We start from the raw sequence: 18,731 nt of genomic DNA on the forward strand, positions 1-18,731 counted from the left end.
ACTCACTTGGGGACGTGCACTTAAATATAATTCTTTTTTAATTAATTTTGGGTACATATTTTTGTTCTATGGTGTTCTAGGGGCAGTAACTTTGTAAGATGCGCATTTAGAAACAAGTATTAACCGATTTTTACAGAAAATATTCTAAATTATAGCACGTGGACTGAAATGGCACCGAATGCTAGGAATGACCCGTCATTATTTCGAGAAAGTGTTTTATTATACTGAGAAACTTAAGTCATAATAATGAGAAACTTTCTCATTATTAGGCTATGACTTAAATAAATCATATTTTTTCTCAACTGTGGCGGAAACGGGCTTCCATAGTAAATAAATGTCTGGTAATAAAAGTTTTTTTCTTTATGTAAAATATATTAACATTTATAAGTGCAAGCAGGATACTCATTATATGTATTGCTAATAATATTTCATGTTCAGTGCGCATGTCACTGGGGGCTTTGTGCTGCTACAGCCGGCGCCTCTGAAGTTTGAGGTTGCTAGGCGACGCTGAACGCAGCAGCAAGAGAAACACGCTGCTTTATTTAATTCAGCGAGCCGCAGCCTGACCTCAAACGGGCCTTTACGGAACCCGGACCGGATGACAGTGTTCGTAAGCGTCGTTTCTAATAACAGAAGAGGTGCTTGTCTTACTGAGATGACCGTGGCACACTGCAGTCTGATCTTTGGAGTGTTATTTCCATTTCTATTCAGCCGATAAGCAGTGCCCACGCTATCCGTCCAGATGGCATCGGAATCCGTGAAGGTGGTCGTCAGATGTCGACCTCAGAACGAGAGAGAGAAGGCCATGAACTGTAAGATGGTGGTCTCGATTGACAGCAGTCACTGTCAGTGTTTCATTCAGAAACCCGGAGCTACGGAAGAGCCGCCCAAACAGTTCACATTTGATGGGACTTATTATATAAGTCATTCCACTGAGCAGATCTATAACGAGATCGCATATCCTCTGGTGGAGGTAATATTGATTTGTGTGTGTGTGTGTGTGTGTGTGTGTGTGTGCGCGTGTGTGTGTGTGCGCGTGTGTGTGTGTGTGTGTGCGCGTGTGTTTGGGAATGGTCATTGTGACAGCTACAGCCTCTATGGGGCCATTCCCTTTCCAGTGTACATGCCCATAGATATGGTTATCTGATCCCTGTTGTCTCTGGAAACAGAACGCCACAGAGTTTAAATCAGTCACGGAAGTAACCTACAGCCCTTCCTTTTATTGATTATTTACTAGATGCTGTGCAGGTTGGGCCCTTTAGACTCTAACTATTAAGCTTTGAGTATCTATCTATCTATCTATCTATCTATCTATCTATCTATCTAGCTATCTATCTATCTATCTATCTATCTATCTATCTATCTATCTATGTGTCTGTCTGCCTGTCTGTCTTTGTTTTTGAATTACATAATCAAATATTGTATATATATATTAAACTTAAGTTAAGTTAAACTTGTATATTATATTAATTCATTACACACAGACTGATATATTTCAAATGTTTATTTCTTTTAATTTTGATGTTTATAACTGACAACTAAGGAAAATCCCAAATTCAGTATCTCAGGAAATTAGAATATTGTGAAAAGGTTCAATACTGAAGACACCTGGTGCCACACTCTAATCAGCTAATTAACTGAAAACACCTGCAAAGCCTTTAAATGGTCTCTCAGTCTAGTTCTGTAGGCTTAACAAACATGGGGAAGACTGCTGACTTGACAGTTGTCCAAAAGACGACCATTGACACCTTGCACAAGGAGGGCAAGACAAAAAAAGGTCATTGCAAAAGAAGCTGGCTGTTCAGAGCTGCGTTCACAGAGCTCGGTGAAGGGAAAGATGTGGTAGAAAAAAAGGGTACAAGCAATAGGGAAAACCGCACCCTGGAGAGGATTGTGAGAAAAAAACCATTAAAAAATGTGGGGGAGATTCACAAAGAGAGGACTGCAGCTGGAGTCAGTGCTTCAAGAACCACTACGCATAGGCCTATGCAAGACATGGGTTTCAGCTGTCACATTCCTTGTGTCAAGCCACTCTTGAACAACAGACAGTGTCAGAAGCGTCTCGCTTCAAAAAGGACTGGACTTCTATTGAGTGGTCCAAAGTTATGTTCTCTGATGAAAGTAAATTTAGCATTTCCTTTGGATATCAGGGTCCCAGAGTCTGGAGGAAGAGAGGAGAGGCACACAGTCCACGTTGCTTGAGGTCCAGTGTAAAGTTTCCACAGTCAGTGATGGTTTGCGGTGCCATGTCATCTGCTGGTGTTGGTTCACTGTGTTTTCTGAGGTCCAAGGTCAACACAGCCGTATACCAGGAAGTTTTAGAGCACTTCATTTTTGCTGCTGCTGCTGACCAACTTCATGGAGATACATATTTCATTTTCCAACAGGACTTGGTACCTGCACACAGTGCCAAAGCTACCAGTAACTGGTTTAAGGACCATGGTATCCCTGTTCTTAATTGGCCAGCAAACTTACCTGAACTTAACCCCATGGAAAATCTATGGGGTATTGTGAAGAGGAAGATGCGATATCCCAGACCCAAGAATGCAGAAGAGCTGAAGGCCACTATCAGAACAACCTGGGCTCTCATAACACCTGAGCAGTGCCACAGACTGATCGACTCCATGCCACGCCGCATTGCTGCAGTATTTCAGGCAAAAGGAGCCCCAACTAAGTATTGAGTGCTGTACATGCTCATACTTTTCATTTTCATACTATTTAGTTGGCCAAGATTTCTAAAAATCCTTTCTTTGTATTGGTCTTAAGTTATATTCTAATTTTCTGAGATACTGAATTTGGGATTTTCCTTAGTTTTTAGTTATAATCATCAAAATTAAAATAAATAAACATTTGAAATATATCAGTCATGAGTAATGAATGATTACTTCATTAATGATTGAATATAATATATATGTTTCACTTTTTGAATGGAATTAGTGAAATAAATCAACTTTTTGATGATATTCTAATTATATGACCAGCACCTGTATATATATATATATATATATATATATATATATATATATATATATATATATATATATATATATATATAATTTTTTTTTTCTCGCAAACAGGGTGTAACTGAGGGCTACAATGGGACAATTTTTGCTTATGGACAAACAGGCAGTGGCAAATCATTCACTATGCAAGGTGTTCTGGATCCTCCATCCCAGAGGGGAATTATCCCTAGAGCTTTTGAGCACATCTTTGAGACAATCCAGGTAACTAATTTGCATGCCATGTGATAGTAACATCATAGTATAAAACATCATATTTACTTCTATTATTCATTGACTTGTAATATTTCATATGAATGACAAAGTAAAATATTCTTAATACATTCAAAAGTTTGGGGTCAGTAGGATTTTTATTTTATTTTTATTTTTTAAATGCTTTTGATAAGCAATGGCACATTAAATTGATCAGAAGTGACAGTAAAGGCTTGTACATTGTTACAAAATATTTTTTATTTCAAAAAACAGTTCTTTTCGAATATCCATTCATCAAATAATCCTGAAAAAAATGTATCTCAGTTTCCACAAAAATATGAAGCAGCACCACTGTTTTCAACATGGTAGAAATGTTTCTTGATTAGCAAATCAGCATATTAGAATGATTTCGGAGAGATCATGTGACACTGAAGACTGGAGTAATGATGCTGAAAATTCAGCTTCGCATCACAGTAATAAATTAATATATTATTAAAATATATTACAATAGAAAACTGTTATTTTAATTTGAACTAACATTTCTCAGTATTACAGTCTTAACTGTATGTTTGTTCAAAGAAATGCAGACTTGGTAAACATTAGAGAAATTCTTCAAAAACACTTCTAATATAATTCCTAAAATTAGAGCTATATTCATTGTGATAAAAGTGATCTTAAAATTGAACTTTTTCTCTAAAGTGTGCAGAGAACACGAAATTCCTTGTACGGGCCTCTTACCTGGAAATTTACAAAGAAGAAATCAGAGACCTTTTGGGAAAAGAGACCAAACAGAAGATGGAAGTATGTAACCACTGATCACACACAGCTCATTGTACTCTTGTGTACATTGACTTCATGTCTCGTTGCTGTGTGTCTTTTAGCTGAAGGAGCATCCGGAGCGTGGTGTGTATGTACGGGATCTGTCCATGCATACGGTGCACAGCGTTGGGGAATGTGAGCGGATCATGGATCAGGGCTGGAGGAATCGCTCTGTGGGATACACACTCATGAACAAAGATTCATCCCGCTCACACTCCATATTCACCATTCATCTGGAGATCTGCAACACAGGTCGGTGTCTGAATCATACACATTTACTAAGTCCTATGTAAATTAATGTATATAAATAATCTCTGGTAATCTATTTATGAGCTTAGATGCTGCTGGTGAAGAACATTTGCGTGCTGGAAAGCTCAACCTCGTGGACCTTGCAGGAAGTGAACGTCAGTCGAAAACCGGCGCTACTGGAGATCGCCTTCAAGAAGCCACCAAGATCAACTTGTCCCTTTCAGCCCTTGGCAATGTTATATCTGCATTGGTAGACGGTCGTTCCAAGCACATCCCATATCGTGATTCCAAGCTCACTCGTTTGCTTCAGGACTCGCTGGGCGGAAACACTCGTACCCTCATGGTGGCTTGTCTCTCACCTGCCGATAACAATTATGAGGAGAGCATCAGTACTCTACGCTACGCCAACCGTGCCAAGAGCATCCAAAACCGTCCACGCATCAACGAGGACCCAAAAGATGCCCTCCTGCGTGAATATCAGGAGGAAATCAAGAAACTGCGAGCATTAATCTCTGGCCAGCTGGGATCTGTCAAACTCAGCTGTAAGAAACACAATAATTGTTTAAATTTGAATGTGTTTGAATAGCGCATTGTTGACTTTCCTTTCTGTTATCAGCACTTTTGGAAGGTCAGAAATCAGGAGATTCTTTAGCTGCTCTGTCACGACCCCAGAGTAACACATCAGTGAGCGAGGCAGAGAAAGACAGGATAAAAGAGGTGTGTACAGATTTAAAGTCAATGTTAAATGTGTTTCCACATATGGATGAGGTCTTCACCTCTAAAGTTTTTTAAGGAAACTTTCTGTTTTGTGAATTTTGAAGCCTAAATACAGTTGCCAGAAGCTAAAAGTTGGCTAATACGTAGGCTATAAGTGAACTACTCCACGGTCACATGACTTAAACATTCCTACAACTGTTTCAGACTCAGCTCTTTATTTAAAAATTAAAAGAGTGCGATTTTAGGCTGTTAAAGCAAACTAGTAAGTAGATGAGTGTCCTGTTTTGCGTTTACTCTATTGTCAATAGAAATAAATGATCATTAATTCATCTAGTTTGTCTTCTTTGTTTCCAAATGTTTTTGTTTTCCTTCCTGAAGCTCAAACTGTAGAGCATTTGGCTTTAGCAATGCCAAGGTCATGGGTTCAGTTCCCAGGGAAAGCAAGAACTGATTAAACGTGTACCCTGAATGCACTGTATGTCGCTTTTTTAGAGAAACATCTGCCAAATGGATAAATGTACATGCACATGTAAATTTAGGAATATGAGAAGAAACTGATGAAGCTACAGGCCGAGTACGATGCAGAACAAGAGTCCAAAGTCAAACTCCAGCAAGACATTGCAGCCTTGAGAACATCATACGAGACCAGACTTTCTTCTTTGGAGAGATCCAGAGTTGGTCGAGCACATACTACTGGTAATGTTGAAACTACAGTTTCCTTTAGGTCCATCTTCAGGTTCTATATCTTCTAAATCTGGTCAGATCTTCTTGTTACAGGTGGCCCTTGTGTGGACCAGGATAAAGAAGAACCCATCACTGCACCTGTGACTTCACAGGAACAGTCGAATGCTGACCACAGTGTACCCGAGGTGCTTTGATTTCAACTGAAACTGGGTTTAAATAGGCCATGAGGATGTGTTTTCTAACTGAGTTTTTAATGGATTTTTATATCTCACAAATCTAAATGACTCTTGTTCGTGTAGGAGAATTGGTCTTCTGCTGTTGCTAATGTCAAAGGAGCTCCCAGTGAAGAAAGTTCAGTTTTAGATATGGTTGTGGTTGCCACTCCCAGTCAGCTGGACCAGAAGCATGTTCTAGAGAGGTGAAACCTCAAGAATTTCAACTTCAAATTGTATTTGTATTAGTTAACTAAACATAGAAACTATGCCATCTGCAGACAAATGGTACTAAATCTTTTCTCAGAGCTATCTTCAACCATTTGAGTGTGCTTGCTTTCTTCAAAATATATACCAACTGGTTGCATGATTTGTTTTGGATGTAATGCAGTGACAGAAATAGACTTCAAAGAGATGGTAGGGGTGAATTCAGGTTAATTGGGACATTTTTGCCAGTCATCTCAACTACTTGATTTCACCCTAATAGCTATAGAAATGATGACATTAATAAACAGGGGATAAATAATGCTGTCTCTACTATGTTTTGTTGGCTGAAAGGCTGCAGCAGCTGGAGCAGGAGTTTGTGGGTGGTGAGCAGGCGAGGAACGAGGAGCTGAAGCAGAGACACAGACAGAGGAAGACTCTGGCCGACCAGAGGAAGAAACAGCTTATCGAAGCTCTGAGCCAAAGCAGCGAGGAAAGTGACAGTGTTCTGCTGAACGTATACGATTCCATTCAGGAGGAAGTCCATGCCAAGAGCAGACACCTGGAGAACACACAGAAGAAGGTGAGAGATTTCAGTACTTAGATGTTTACTGAACATTTGACTTTTACTTTAATTCTGAATACAATATGTACATTATTTAAAATTATTAGATAAATGTACAGAAACTATTATTTAAAATCGACCAAAAAATATATCTTTCTTTTTTTACTTTTAGATTAGATTTCTAGTTTCACTAACGAGATGAAACTGTTGAAGCAGTCCAAAATGTCCAACCATCTGTTTATGTGATGAACAGCTAAAAGCTGCCAAATTGGAGATCAGAGATCTTCAGGCAGAGTTTGAGATGGAGAGAGATGATTATCTGGCCACCATCCGGCGTCTGGAGCGGGAAGGCCAGCTCCTTCAAGGAATTTTGGAGCGCATGGCACCCCTGGTGCGCAGGGACTGTAACTACAGCAACCTGGATCGGCTGCGGAAGGAGGCAGTGTGGGATGAAGAGGGAGGGACCTGGAAACTGCCAGAGGTGGTGGTGCAGAAAACGACATTACCTGCAGGTGAAGTGCTGAGGAGTGTCAGAGAATCTCTATGACCTTTGTTCAGTCAATTATAAAAGTCGCAGTTAATTTTTATACACTTTACTTTTATGTGCTAATTAATGTGATCATAGAAGAAAAAAGAAACTTGTTCTGCATTAAAACTGATTCAGAATAAACGTGTTACCTGTAACAGCACACCAAATCCATTTTTAAAATAATTATGATACTAATTCATGAAGGACGAAAACTGTGGTTCTTGGTCACTCACTGTTTTGCAGAAAATAGTACATGTTTTAAAGCAAATGTTTCAGTCAGTTCTTTGTGTGATTTAAAGGTATATTCTGTCTCTTGCTCTACAGTCCCCCCTTCAGGTGCCATTGCACCAGGCAGACTTTCAGCACGCAGGAATTCTGCCTCAGACCTTGTCGACCCTTTTGTGGTATTCAGACACCATTAAAACAAGTTATTCTGACACCTAAAGGGATAGTTCACTCAAAAATGAAAATTCTGTCATTAATTACTCACAAAGATATTTTGATGAAATATGAGAGCTTTCTGACCCCTCCATAGACAGCATACTGTTGAATAAAGTCTTTATTTTTATTTTCTTTACATTCAAAATTATTTTTGTAGCTTCATAAAATTACAGTTGAACCACTGATGTCACATGGACTATTTAAATGATGTCCTTACTACATTTCTGGCCCAGAAATAGTCCAGAAATTCTGGTCCTTGAAAGTGTCAGTTGCATTGCTGTGTATGCAGGTTCAGAAAGCTCCTGGATTTATAAAATATATCCTAATTTGTGTTCTAAAGATGAAGGCAGATTTTACGGCTTTGGAACGACGTGACGGTGAGTAATCATGACAGGATTGTCATTTTTGGGTGAACTTATACCTTTAATTATACACAGATACACTACAAATAGACTTATACCAGATTCATGTGCCACATTCAGAAATAGGGGTTTTACACTTAATATTTCTGTCCGAGTGTCATTTTTAACTTGGATTAAAGCAATCCTGTGTTACCTTAATTATTTGCATATTTCATAATAATAATGCATTACTTTATTCCAGTTAATGTTTTTGCTTTCACTGTTTGACATTTAATAATAAATAAATAATAAATTAATAATAAAGCTTGTTAGAAGAAGTGTATGTGACAAGTACAAAATGCTTTAATATTTAAAGAGGTGAGCATTGGTCACAAATGCAGTGAAATTCTGTTAGCAATGCAAGAGCTCTTATCGTGAACTAGGGTTAAAAGTAGTCTTGTCCCACTTAAAAAAAAAGTTTTGTTCTCAACCCAGAGATTAAGGTTAAAAAAAGATGTTAAACCTGGGTTAAGTGTAATCTGAATCAAAGTGTAATCTAAAGTCTTTTAGATCCACAGAATATGAATCACTGAATGAGTCCAAATCCATTTTTTAGCAGGAAGAGGACGAGGACCGCTACAAGGAAATGCTCAAACGCAGTGATAGCGAGCATATCGCCACTAACTACTTCAAGCCAAAACGGAGCAGTCAGCTGTTGGCTGGCGACTCTATTAAAAACACAAGTGAGAGACTGATTCAATATTCATTTTCACTTGTTTCACTCATGCAACTGTTGTGTTTCTAAATGTTGATCATTCTAATCATTTTCTCACAGTGAATTTATCTGGTTCAGTTGGTAATGGTGCAGGGCACCAGACCTCTGTCGGGTCCAGTTTGTCTCCTCTAAATATGGAATCCCTCCTTCCACGCCCCTTCCGTTTGGAGTCCCTTGGAGTCCCACCTGCACATGGCAAAGTAAAACGCAAGAAGAGCAAGACGTTCATCCCAGCTGAGAGCAACTGACAGGACATGGCTTGACAAATCTTGCGTATGAGATCTTAGAAGTTCTATCTATTTAAGCTGCTTTTATCTGTTTTTAATTCATATGTATGTATATAAAGACATTTCTGTAGTAGTGATTAATGACAAATAGGGTAATTGTATGACCTTACTTTCAATTCTAAATGTCACATAATGTGGCATGAAACACTGCATAGGAATTGTAACTAATACTACCTGGAGTAATATAAATAATGCTACCTAACGTGCTGCTCGGTTTTTATTTTGCACTGAGAGTTCTCAACACAGAAAACCCACTTTTTGTGCTATTTTAATGTCTGTTACCATCTACATCATTAAATATTTTTGTCTTGGAAAACTAGTCTAAATTTGTTTGTCCTTTTTAAGATTTATCCTATAAATGAAAGTATTATAATCATGGTTATGGCTGATCATATTTAACATGGAGACCATAAACATCATAATTTTTTCTAGGCCACTTATATAACTCATTTAAGGTGAGTGGATAAAATCAAGTCTCACTTTTGTTCTATAGACTAATTTCAACATATGGGTTGCAAATCTTGTTTTGTGTTGCCGTCTTCAATTTGCAAAATCGATTGTGTGTGTCATAGTGCATACTGTCTAGTGCACATTTTGATGATTAACCTCTTGCAGCCAGACTCCAAACAATTAGGTGAAGTCATTGCTTTTAACTCCTAACTTAAATGCAATGAATAGATAAGTAAAATACAGTTTCGCTTTGTGTATTTGTGATTCTTTGAAGCCCCCTACAGTTCAATAAGTGGAGTTCATTGTAGTGAGTGTCGTAATTACAGTGCTCTGATATAAATAAACACAACTTTAATTGAAAAATCTATTAAATAAAGATGCGAGAGTGTTCAATATACTGTTAAATATCTAAAAGACACAGGATTAATTAACAGAATTTAAGAAGAACATGTATTTTCCGCCCTCAGTAGGTCGTGGAATATGCACCAAAAGCGGTTGCCATCCGCCATAAAACGTCAAATGAAAAAGAAGACGAAGAAGGATAGTTGTTGCTGAAGCAATTTCGTACCGAGAACAGACGTTTTGGAGGTGAGCGTGGCAAAATAAACACAAACTATTCTTATTATTAGTCAGTTTGCCACAAAAACATTTTGAAATTGATATTTAAACGAAAAAAAAATCTTACAGTTGCACCGAGTAGAAAAGCACTGTAACACTAAGGCCAAGCTGAGTATCATCTGATACGTTAAAAGGTTTTTTTTTTTTTTTTTTTACTTCCTGCTCACAAACTGTGCGAGGGCTAATCAACATCATTATCATAGTTCAAAATTTTTACAGCAGTGCATCACCTGATTTGTATTAATCTAACTGCATTGGGATTGAACCAGTTATATTTGTCACCATGGTTTCAACCACAAGTATAGGTTTAAATTATTAGTTATGCAAAGCAAACAGACAAACATGAAACCAACAAATATAAAGCTGAAATTATTGCTTTATTCATGTGTGCTCTGTGGTTAAATATTACCGTAATTTATTGCTGCTTTCCATGTGTTTTATTGTGTGAATTCAGTTAGATGAGCAGCTGTCAAAGGGCAACTGTTAACTGAGTAAATACAAACACAAGGAACCATTCTCAGTGTAATGACAGATGAATCTGAGAGGCCAGGTAACATGAAGACCAGTCTGTTGGATGCAACTCAAGATAATGCGCTAATCCACTGAAGTGCTGTGTCAGATATCACTGACCGGCGTGTAAAGCGAGGAGTTTGTCTGATAGCTGATCTGTGGAAGCCTGGGTCCCTCAGGTTCAACAGACTATGGTGAAGCAGATATACTCCATTGAATTTGGAAAAAACCGGAAGTGATTTTCTGAAGAAACTGATTAGCAAAACAGGCATAATTCATAAAGACAGATTTGGAGCATTAGGTCTAGTTCCAAATTAAAGTTACTAGAATCACCTGGAAAAGTAAACATACTCCATTATCAGGGGTGCACGTTAAATATTGCATTAATTATCGGCCGATATTTATTGTGCACCCCTATCTATTATCACAAAGGCATCCATTTGTTATAGTCCCTATTTAGAATTAGTAATTAATGGACTAAAGGTAAATTGCCACACTGTATTAATTGAAATTGTTAAAGGTGAACTGTGCAATCTCTGTGCAACTAGTTTAGAGTCACAAAAATAATGACCATTGGTTGAGCTGAAGTTGGTCAGTATGTTTTTACCTTTTCCAGAGGAATCAGCCTACCAGTGGTTTTTAACAATATAAAATTGCACACTTTTATTATTTGGTGGTTAAGTCAGATGTCATGTGTAACAGTTTCTGGGTCCAAACCATACAGTCTATGTTCCAAACGCTTCTTCAGATGCCAAAAGCAAGCAATAAAACAATGATAATAAGCACTTGGTCTGTGCTGCAGTCCTACTCAAAAACATGAACCTAATTTTTATCGCCATAGCCCAATCTTAGTAGGCTACAGAGTGATTATTGTTTAAAAAACTTTTTTTTTAATATTGGTGTAAAGGACACCATGAGACCGGAGATTACACAGTGAAAATAAACAGTGCTCATAAATGGCGGTTGTAATCGTATTCTCAATTAAAACTGAAAAGATGCTTAAACCCAGAAACATTAATTGATACATCACGACTGGAGAGAATAGTCAACAAATCTCAGTTTTTCAGCAATCCTAGTTTTCGTAATGCCTCTCTCCGATCCTTTCCGATGCTGGGAACCGGCACAATGAAGCCTTTGGAACGAGATGATGCATGCAATTCTGCTTTTATGGATGCCATTTCATTAGAACCCTTTTGAGTGTCTGTAAAATGGTTGTTGGTTCCTACTGTAGAAGAACTTGATTGGTGGTTCTGAGAAACTGCATTTAAGACTGTGATGTTAGATCCTGACAGTCCCATCCCAGTGCGTTCCAGTGTGGCATATTTCCTGGTTGAAGCCATATCAGCATGCTGTGAAAAAGAAGAAGCGGCCAAAAGATCACTCATAGACCTTTGGCGGAGAGGACTGTAAGTTTGTACTGGCTGATTTATTTGTTCTCCAGGTCTTGCAGGAACACTTGGAGCAAGACATTCCTTTGTGGTCTGGTTTTGCACCAAGATGGCTGGGGACTCTGAATGCTTTAGTCGTTGACAGATTGGGTTCTTTGTATCCTCCTTGAGGAGACCCAACTTGCAAAGAGCCTCCACTCTTACTTTCTCTGGGTTCATTATTTTATCCACCGTAAATGCTCCCAAGGAAGGCTTGGTTGAGTCAATCTTAGGGTTGGAGGCTTCTTCATGGTTCACTGGGACCTTGTGTGGGGTTTTCATTTTAGGTTTAGGGGCCACAGTTGGAGGAGTGGGCTTGGAGCTCCTACTTGTCATGGCCTGTGTGAGATTTTGGCATCCAGAGATGCCTCCCTCATGATCTTTGTTTGTAGAAAACTGCTGTTCTCCGGTTTTGGCTTCTGCTGCATTGGTTCTCTTAATCGATGCACTCTTGCACAGGTGCACCAGAGCCTCATACGAGAGCGGTCCTCTACGTGCCATTTTCTCTGGCTGATGTTTATTCTGTTGTTCTTCCACTGTGTCTTTACCGCCTTTGAATTTATGTGGAGGTGGTATCACTACCACACTTACTTCAGAGGGAACTCGTGGAGCTTCTTGATGGAGCTCGCAAGCCATCTTTTTGTGGGTTGCAGCTATTTCAGGTCTGGTTTGGATTTGTGAGTTATGGTTTGCAAGGAAAAATGGAGTAGGAATCGTATTATCCAGAATGTCTTTTTGCACTAAGCTGCTAGATGAGAATGGACCTTCAAATGGGCTTTTGGGTACAGCTACAGACAATAAAAGAAAAATATATTTTTACTGCATCGTAGGCAATAGTAGTTATAAATATTACATGAGCAACAACACACCTTGACTAGGAAGCTTGCTGAGTCTTATTGACGAAGAGAGATGGGCCACTTTGCTAGCCACATTTCCTTGAGTTGGCAGCTGATCAGAGTCATCATTGAAAAGGCCACTGTCATCCTCCGTATCCAGTGACTGGATGGTCTCCTCTAGGTACATGAGACAAGCCTTCTCTTCAGCAGAGAGATACTCCAAACTTTCATCACTCTAAAATATAAATTATTTGCATTTATGGACGGGTTTTAATGTGTGTTTATTAAAGGGATAATTCAACCAAAAATGAAAATTCTGTCATCATCTTCTCACCCTTATTTTGATCAAAACCTGTATGACTTACACTCAGAAAAAAAAAAGGTAGAGAAGTTGTCACTGGGGCAGTACCTTTTCAAAAGGTACAAATATGTACCAAATGTTAGCTACAAATGTTGGTACTTATATACCTTTGTACTACTTATAGTTTCTTCTGTCTTCTTCAGAACACAAAAGAAGATATTTTGAAGAATTTTTTTGTCTTTTAAGGCAATGGGGCCCAAAACAACCCTCAAAATATCTTCTTTTGTGTTCCAAAGAAGAAAGAAAATCATATTAGTTTGGAACAACACCGTAAATGAAGACAGAATTTTAATGTTTTGGTGAACTAACACTTGAATATATTTTAACAACATTTTCTAGATACATCAGACAACTGGAGATGTATAGCATATTTAAATGTATTTTAACATTATGTACAGTATGTATTCATAAAAATAAGTACAGTATGTCTTACGAAGCATGAATTGAAGCTGACCACGCTTTCACAGCTGCCATTACTGTCAATCTCGCCCATTGTGTCGACTCCACTGCCATTTTGCCACATGTCACTTATCGGCATTTGCGAATTATGGAAACCTTCACCCTGATATGAATTCAAAGTTCTTTAACAATGAAACTGCATTTCCCTTTAAAAAAGAGAGAATATAAAATAAAATAAAAACCTGGCATGAATGGAAGATAGAGAATCATCGGTTGCTTTAAAGCTAAACTTTGACCTCCAATTCAGAGTACACAATGCTAAATAGACAAAATTGTTAAATGTGCAAAAAGTTCTGATCATCAGGTTTAATTATTTGTACCAGAGAAATGGTTTTATTTATTTTATTTAAACCTTACGAAAGATCAGCAAGAACAGTGTCTATACACTTTGTTTTATTAGTCATGTAAAATGCAGTCACTGTTATAAATTTGCATATGACGTGAATGATGATAACAATTTTTTTCTTTCAGCGATTACATTGTATGATACAATGCAAATGTTACAGCAAACAGGTTTTCTTCGTGGATGGATATATGAATGAAGCAGCCGCAGTTGAATGAAAAATGAAACCATCATCAGTATTTTCAAATCTGTCAAATTATCATTATATTTTAAAAGTTGATCTACAATAATCGAACTGTAATCAGTAAGCCATATCGCAATGAGTGCAGAAGAAAAGTCCATTTTCACAGACATAATAAACCCACTGGCCTTGTTTTTCTAGTTTATATAATCCTAATAACGTACTGCTAATAAAATGTTTGGTTCTTTTTGTAATTGCAACACCAATATGTACTTTGAAACACCATAACGTCTTTTATGCAGTTCTAGAAAAAATCATCTATGATCACAATAACACTGATATGACTTTATTATACATGAATGACCTGTATTACACAAGAAAGCACACTTATCTAGTTTAGTTAAGGGTATGTGAAACTATCAGTATCAGACGACACTAGAAATTTGTTTAACATCTGGGTAAAACAAATAATATGGCTGTAGTAATCAATATTGCTGAACAATTAAAAAAAAATAACAGCATGTATATTTATTTAAATCTATTAATTGATACATTTCAGCACATTATTTACAATCGCATAATTCATTTTCTATCCATCCCTGATTAAAATTCAGTTATAATTTACCTATCCCTTTAATTAAAAAGTTAAGAATACTCATATGCAGAAATAAATATATGAAGCCTGAAGCATGCCTTTATAAAAGCTTACCTGTAGTGCAGGAACGAGACGGCAGCCCAGCAGGTTCACGTGCAGTGAGGGACAGTGAGGTGTCAGTACTGTACATAAGGAAAATCTTCAACCAATTATTTGCGTCTCTCTCCTGCAACAGCCAATCAGAGAACGGATCGGTGAGTGTAGCGAAGAAACTCGTTAAAACAGTAGTTTAGTGACTGGAAAATACGAAAGATGCGTAGCATCTACTTAACTGCTCTTAATACTTCTCTGCACACGCCTGGGATGACAAACACACGACGACAGAAAGTGTCAAGAGAGGATCACCTGAAAATGCTGCTTAATTCGCATTATTAAGGGTTTCTTAAAATAACATTAGTTTGAGTCCCGTCAAATGGAACTGATTTAATCCTGTTCCATTAACTAGGATTCATTAGGAGATGTTTTCACAGCGCAAAGCCTATACAAGCGATCAGTGATTTAACATTTATTTCTCAAATCTAACTAGATTTTATGGTAGGCTTATTCCTATGTTACTAATGTGAAATCCAATCGTGTATTAAGTCTTCAATCGGTTTTAACATTTATTCCTTAAAATTCACTTTTTATTAGTGCTTATATGTTATGATACGCTAACTATTCAATCGTTTTTAATATTTATTTATTTAAACTAACACGATTTATTGTACCACCATAAACTAGTTTACTGCAAAAATCCAATTATGACTAGTACCTATAATTCTTATTCCATTGTCATTTACACCATGTGTGTATATCTGTTTTTATGCAGTCTATGGTGTGTGTGGGTGTGTTTATATATATATATATACACACAAACACACACATGTATGTATGTATGTAGTGAATGAGGTAGCCCACGGGATTCTTGGGAGTGGTCACAATAAAATTTCTACTATAAAAAGCATTTCAACCAGGCCCATTTTCTCCCATCCATTATCACTATGACACTCACTGCTATTTCGAGAGTGAATTCCGCATATGTGGATGTCACTCTAAAACTTTGCAAAGTGTGTGCGGCTGAAAAACAAAAGTTCGGCATAAACCTCGTAAAGAGAGCTCCCTTTATAATCACTTAAAAACTGTCACTCTTTGTTCATCGCAATTGCACAATGTTGTGACAAGTGAATTTCTGCTCTACATGATCAATCTATTGTTTACATTGTGTATACACTCTGTAATGAGAGGATTCTACTGTATAACTCAGTACGGAACAAAAACTGGTGTGTTGATATGAAACAAATCAGCATGTATTGTCACGGGGATTGATGAAAGTGCCTTTAAGTTCCTCTATAAGTGTTTTTGACAATTTAATATCTACTATTTCTCATGGTAACATATAATTTATTTGATTTTATTCAACCCAAAAATATGTACCTAATTTACCCATACATTAGGTTACAGTAATAAAATGAAATTTAAGGGTTAGATCAGGCAGAAATAGCTCCCTAAGATAACATTTACAGGTTAGCACTTCTTAATAGTGTACCATAGATTCTACAATGTTTTATTTGTTTGTTTGTTTTGTTTCTCATCATGCTTATTTTGCGGCCTACCTACTTTTTTTTTTTTTTGAGGCAGTGCAACATTCAAAAATGTGCATAAAAATAGGTGGATGAAAACACAGCTGCAGTTTACCAGAAAGTGACAATTTTGTCCTCTTTGACTCATTGGATGGAAACTATGCTTTATTCGCTATATATTTTATGTGATATTCTAGTTTTGCACATAAGTTTAATTCGAATCTTTGGATGGAAACATAGATGGTTTCTATTTCTAGGGCATTCAGGAATCTACGAAATCGACATTAGGGTTCCTTGTTAAAGAGGAGTTATGGAAGAAATTGCTTGGTAAAGTAGATTAAAGTTTGGCAGTAGTAGTAGAAGTAATGTCAGCTTTAGTAAACAACATTAGTTAACAATTAGGCAGAAAATACACAAGAATATTTATATGTATCAATTCAAGTTTATTATTCATTACCCAGTATTACCAGTGATTTTGTAGCAGTGAGTGATGTACATGCAGTTTCTCACTCAGAGTTCCCTTAGGCTACATTTACATGACAACGATGTAGTCAAAAATGGAAAAGTTTTCCCGTTGTGTCTCCGCTGTTGGTTTTAATATTGGTGAAGTAAATCAGAGACAGTTTATAAGGGACATGCCACTTCCTCAATCCTCAATACAACTATATAAGGAAAACCCGTAACGGCAAAGATGGCGGTTGTGTGCACATGTCCCGCCCCTCCCGCTGGAAAGCCAATCATCTGCTTTTAAACAGTCAAGCCGGGAAACATTTAAGCCTATCGTCTGGTTCCACTGACGTATGCGCACAGTTGAGGAACGCTTGCGCATGCGTAGTAAAGGTATAACCTGTGGGGGAAAAGGCGTTTTAAACCTTATTTGGGGGCAAAGTCGTCAAATTTTTTCAGCGATTTTTATCATATTTCACTGCTGTTTCTATACATGCTGTTTTTATGTCCCGGTGACCAGTGAAAGTGCAGTTCTGACTCTCTGCCCATTCATTTAGATAGGAGCTGGTCTTGGTTATTCTGAAATAGCTGTCCGGAGGCGTTGCCAAGATGGCGGGCCAAGTGGCACGACTTTAAATCCACACTTTGCTGAAGAAGCATTAGCAACAACAACACTACCATGTACGCCTCCATTGTTGTCTATGTTTGTTGTGCTTGCCTTTAAAATCAACATGTACTGTGCATGTCTACATACCTAACACGTACCTTGACATCATTTTCAAAGATTCCCGTATTGGTTGTTTACACGGAAACGACAACAGTGATTTCAGTGTTTTCAAAAACTGCACTTTGAAACACGTTTTCAAAAACATGCATTTTTTCAGACCCCAAAATACTGTTGTCATGTAAACAGACAGTGAAAACGCATACAAAGTTTCCCATTTTTGTCTGCAAACATCGTTGTGTAAATGGCCCCTTAGTGTAACACAGATCACAGCCATTTAGGAAAAAAACTGCAAAATAAAAAAAAAACTCATTTGACCTTACAATGGCAAACATTTCTTCAAAATAAAAAGCTGCAAACAAGTAAACAACAGTGTGGATAGTACCTGACTGAAAAAAAAAAAATACTGAGAATGTACATCATCATCACGCCTTACAAGATGTTTTCTCTCTAAAGCTATGATCTAAAACTTTAATATCATCCCTGTAAACAGGAAAAAATTCAATAGGACACATTTCATCACTTTAAACGTAAAATGAAAATCACTACAATCACTCTTCCTAACATTATGTCATAGTCACTTGATAGAGAATAAACAAGTTTTGCATAAAACAATCTTGTGTGGTCATTTGCAGAAATTACACAAGTGCCCTTAAAAGAAAAACTAAATCTACAGATTCACATACTAGTTCAGTGAGATTTTAGTATCAGCACCATTGTTGTCCACTTCAACTTGAAATCCACGCTTTCTTGCTAACTAGCTTATTGAACATTTTTAAAAAGCGCATAGAGTATTCAGAGTCGACACTTGATCTATGTGACCATTTCAAGTAACCGGTACAATGGAGCAAGTGAACTTAAGACTCCACATAATGCCACTGATTGTTCAGAAGCTGTGCCTATGACCTTAAAAAAGACAGATAATATAATAAATACAGTAATGCCATGAGTAAATTAGATATCATGAAAGGTATGTTTTTAGCTGTCTCCACCATTTTTTTCAATACTACTCTGGCCACAGAAGCACTTTGTGTGTGAAAAGATTAACATATTAGATTGATGTTAAAAACGAACAGTTATGCCTAATGCTATAACTTGTTTCATTATTTGTTAAATACTACCAAGA

General features: G+C 37.3%; 2 protein-coding genes across 4 annotated transcripts; one reads left to right on the top strand and one right to left on the bottom strand.

Annotated features, from left to right (window-relative positions):
* The first annotated feature begins 502 nt into the window (after positions 1 to 502).
* Positions 503 to 9,340, top strand: kif17 (kinesin family member 17). Of its 2 annotated transcripts, XM_059538148.1 has the most exons (15): positions 503 to 606; positions 712 to 973; positions 3,078 to 3,224; positions 3,912 to 4,013; positions 4,094 to 4,283; positions 4,370 to 4,822; positions 4,897 to 4,997; positions 5,537 to 5,693; positions 5,775 to 5,866; positions 5,981 to 6,099; positions 6,452 to 6,680; positions 6,916 to 7,174; positions 7,516 to 7,595; positions 8,590 to 8,716; positions 8,809 to 9,340. In XM_059538148.1, exons 2-15 carry the CDS (start codon positions 743 to 745, stop codon positions 8,994 to 8,996), a joined length of 2,475 nt encoding a protein of 824 aa, XP_059394131.1. In that variant the 5' UTR covers positions 503 to 606; positions 712 to 742; the 3' UTR covers positions 8,997 to 9,340. The 2 variants fall into 2 exon arrangements, with proteins under 2 accessions (XP_059394131.1, XP_059394133.1); XM_059538150.1 differs by having other exon boundaries at positions 509 to 973; positions 8,827 to 9,340.
* A 1,292-nt stretch (positions 9,341 to 10,632) lies between these two features.
* On the bottom strand, positions 10,633 to 15,046 carry zgc:158258 (uncharacterized protein LOC791186 homolog). Of its 2 annotated transcripts, none has more exons than XM_059537973.1 (4): positions 14,930 to 15,046; positions 13,671 to 13,799; positions 12,910 to 13,111; positions 10,633 to 12,828 (listed from the first exon to the last, which is right to left on the bottom strand). In XM_059537973.1, the coding sequence occupies exons 2-4, from the start codon at positions 13,773 to 13,775 to the stop codon at positions 11,669 to 11,671; spliced, it is 1,467 nt and encodes a 488-aa protein (XP_059393956.1). In that variant the 5' UTR covers positions 13,776 to 13,799; positions 14,930 to 15,046; the 3' UTR covers positions 10,633 to 11,668. The 2 variants fall into 2 exon arrangements, with proteins under 2 accessions (XP_059393956.1, XP_059393955.1); XM_059537972.1 differs by having other exon boundaries at positions 13,671 to 13,842; positions 14,930 to 15,040.
* Positions 15,047 to 18,731: the final 3,685 nt, after the last annotated feature.

The sequence above is a fragment of the Carassius carassius genome, chromosome 44 (genome assembly GCF_963082965.1).
Source record: "Carassius carassius chromosome 44, fCarCar2.1, whole genome shotgun sequence".
NCBI classification, from domain to species: Eukaryota; Metazoa; Chordata; class Actinopteri; order Cypriniformes; family Cyprinidae; genus Carassius; species Carassius carassius.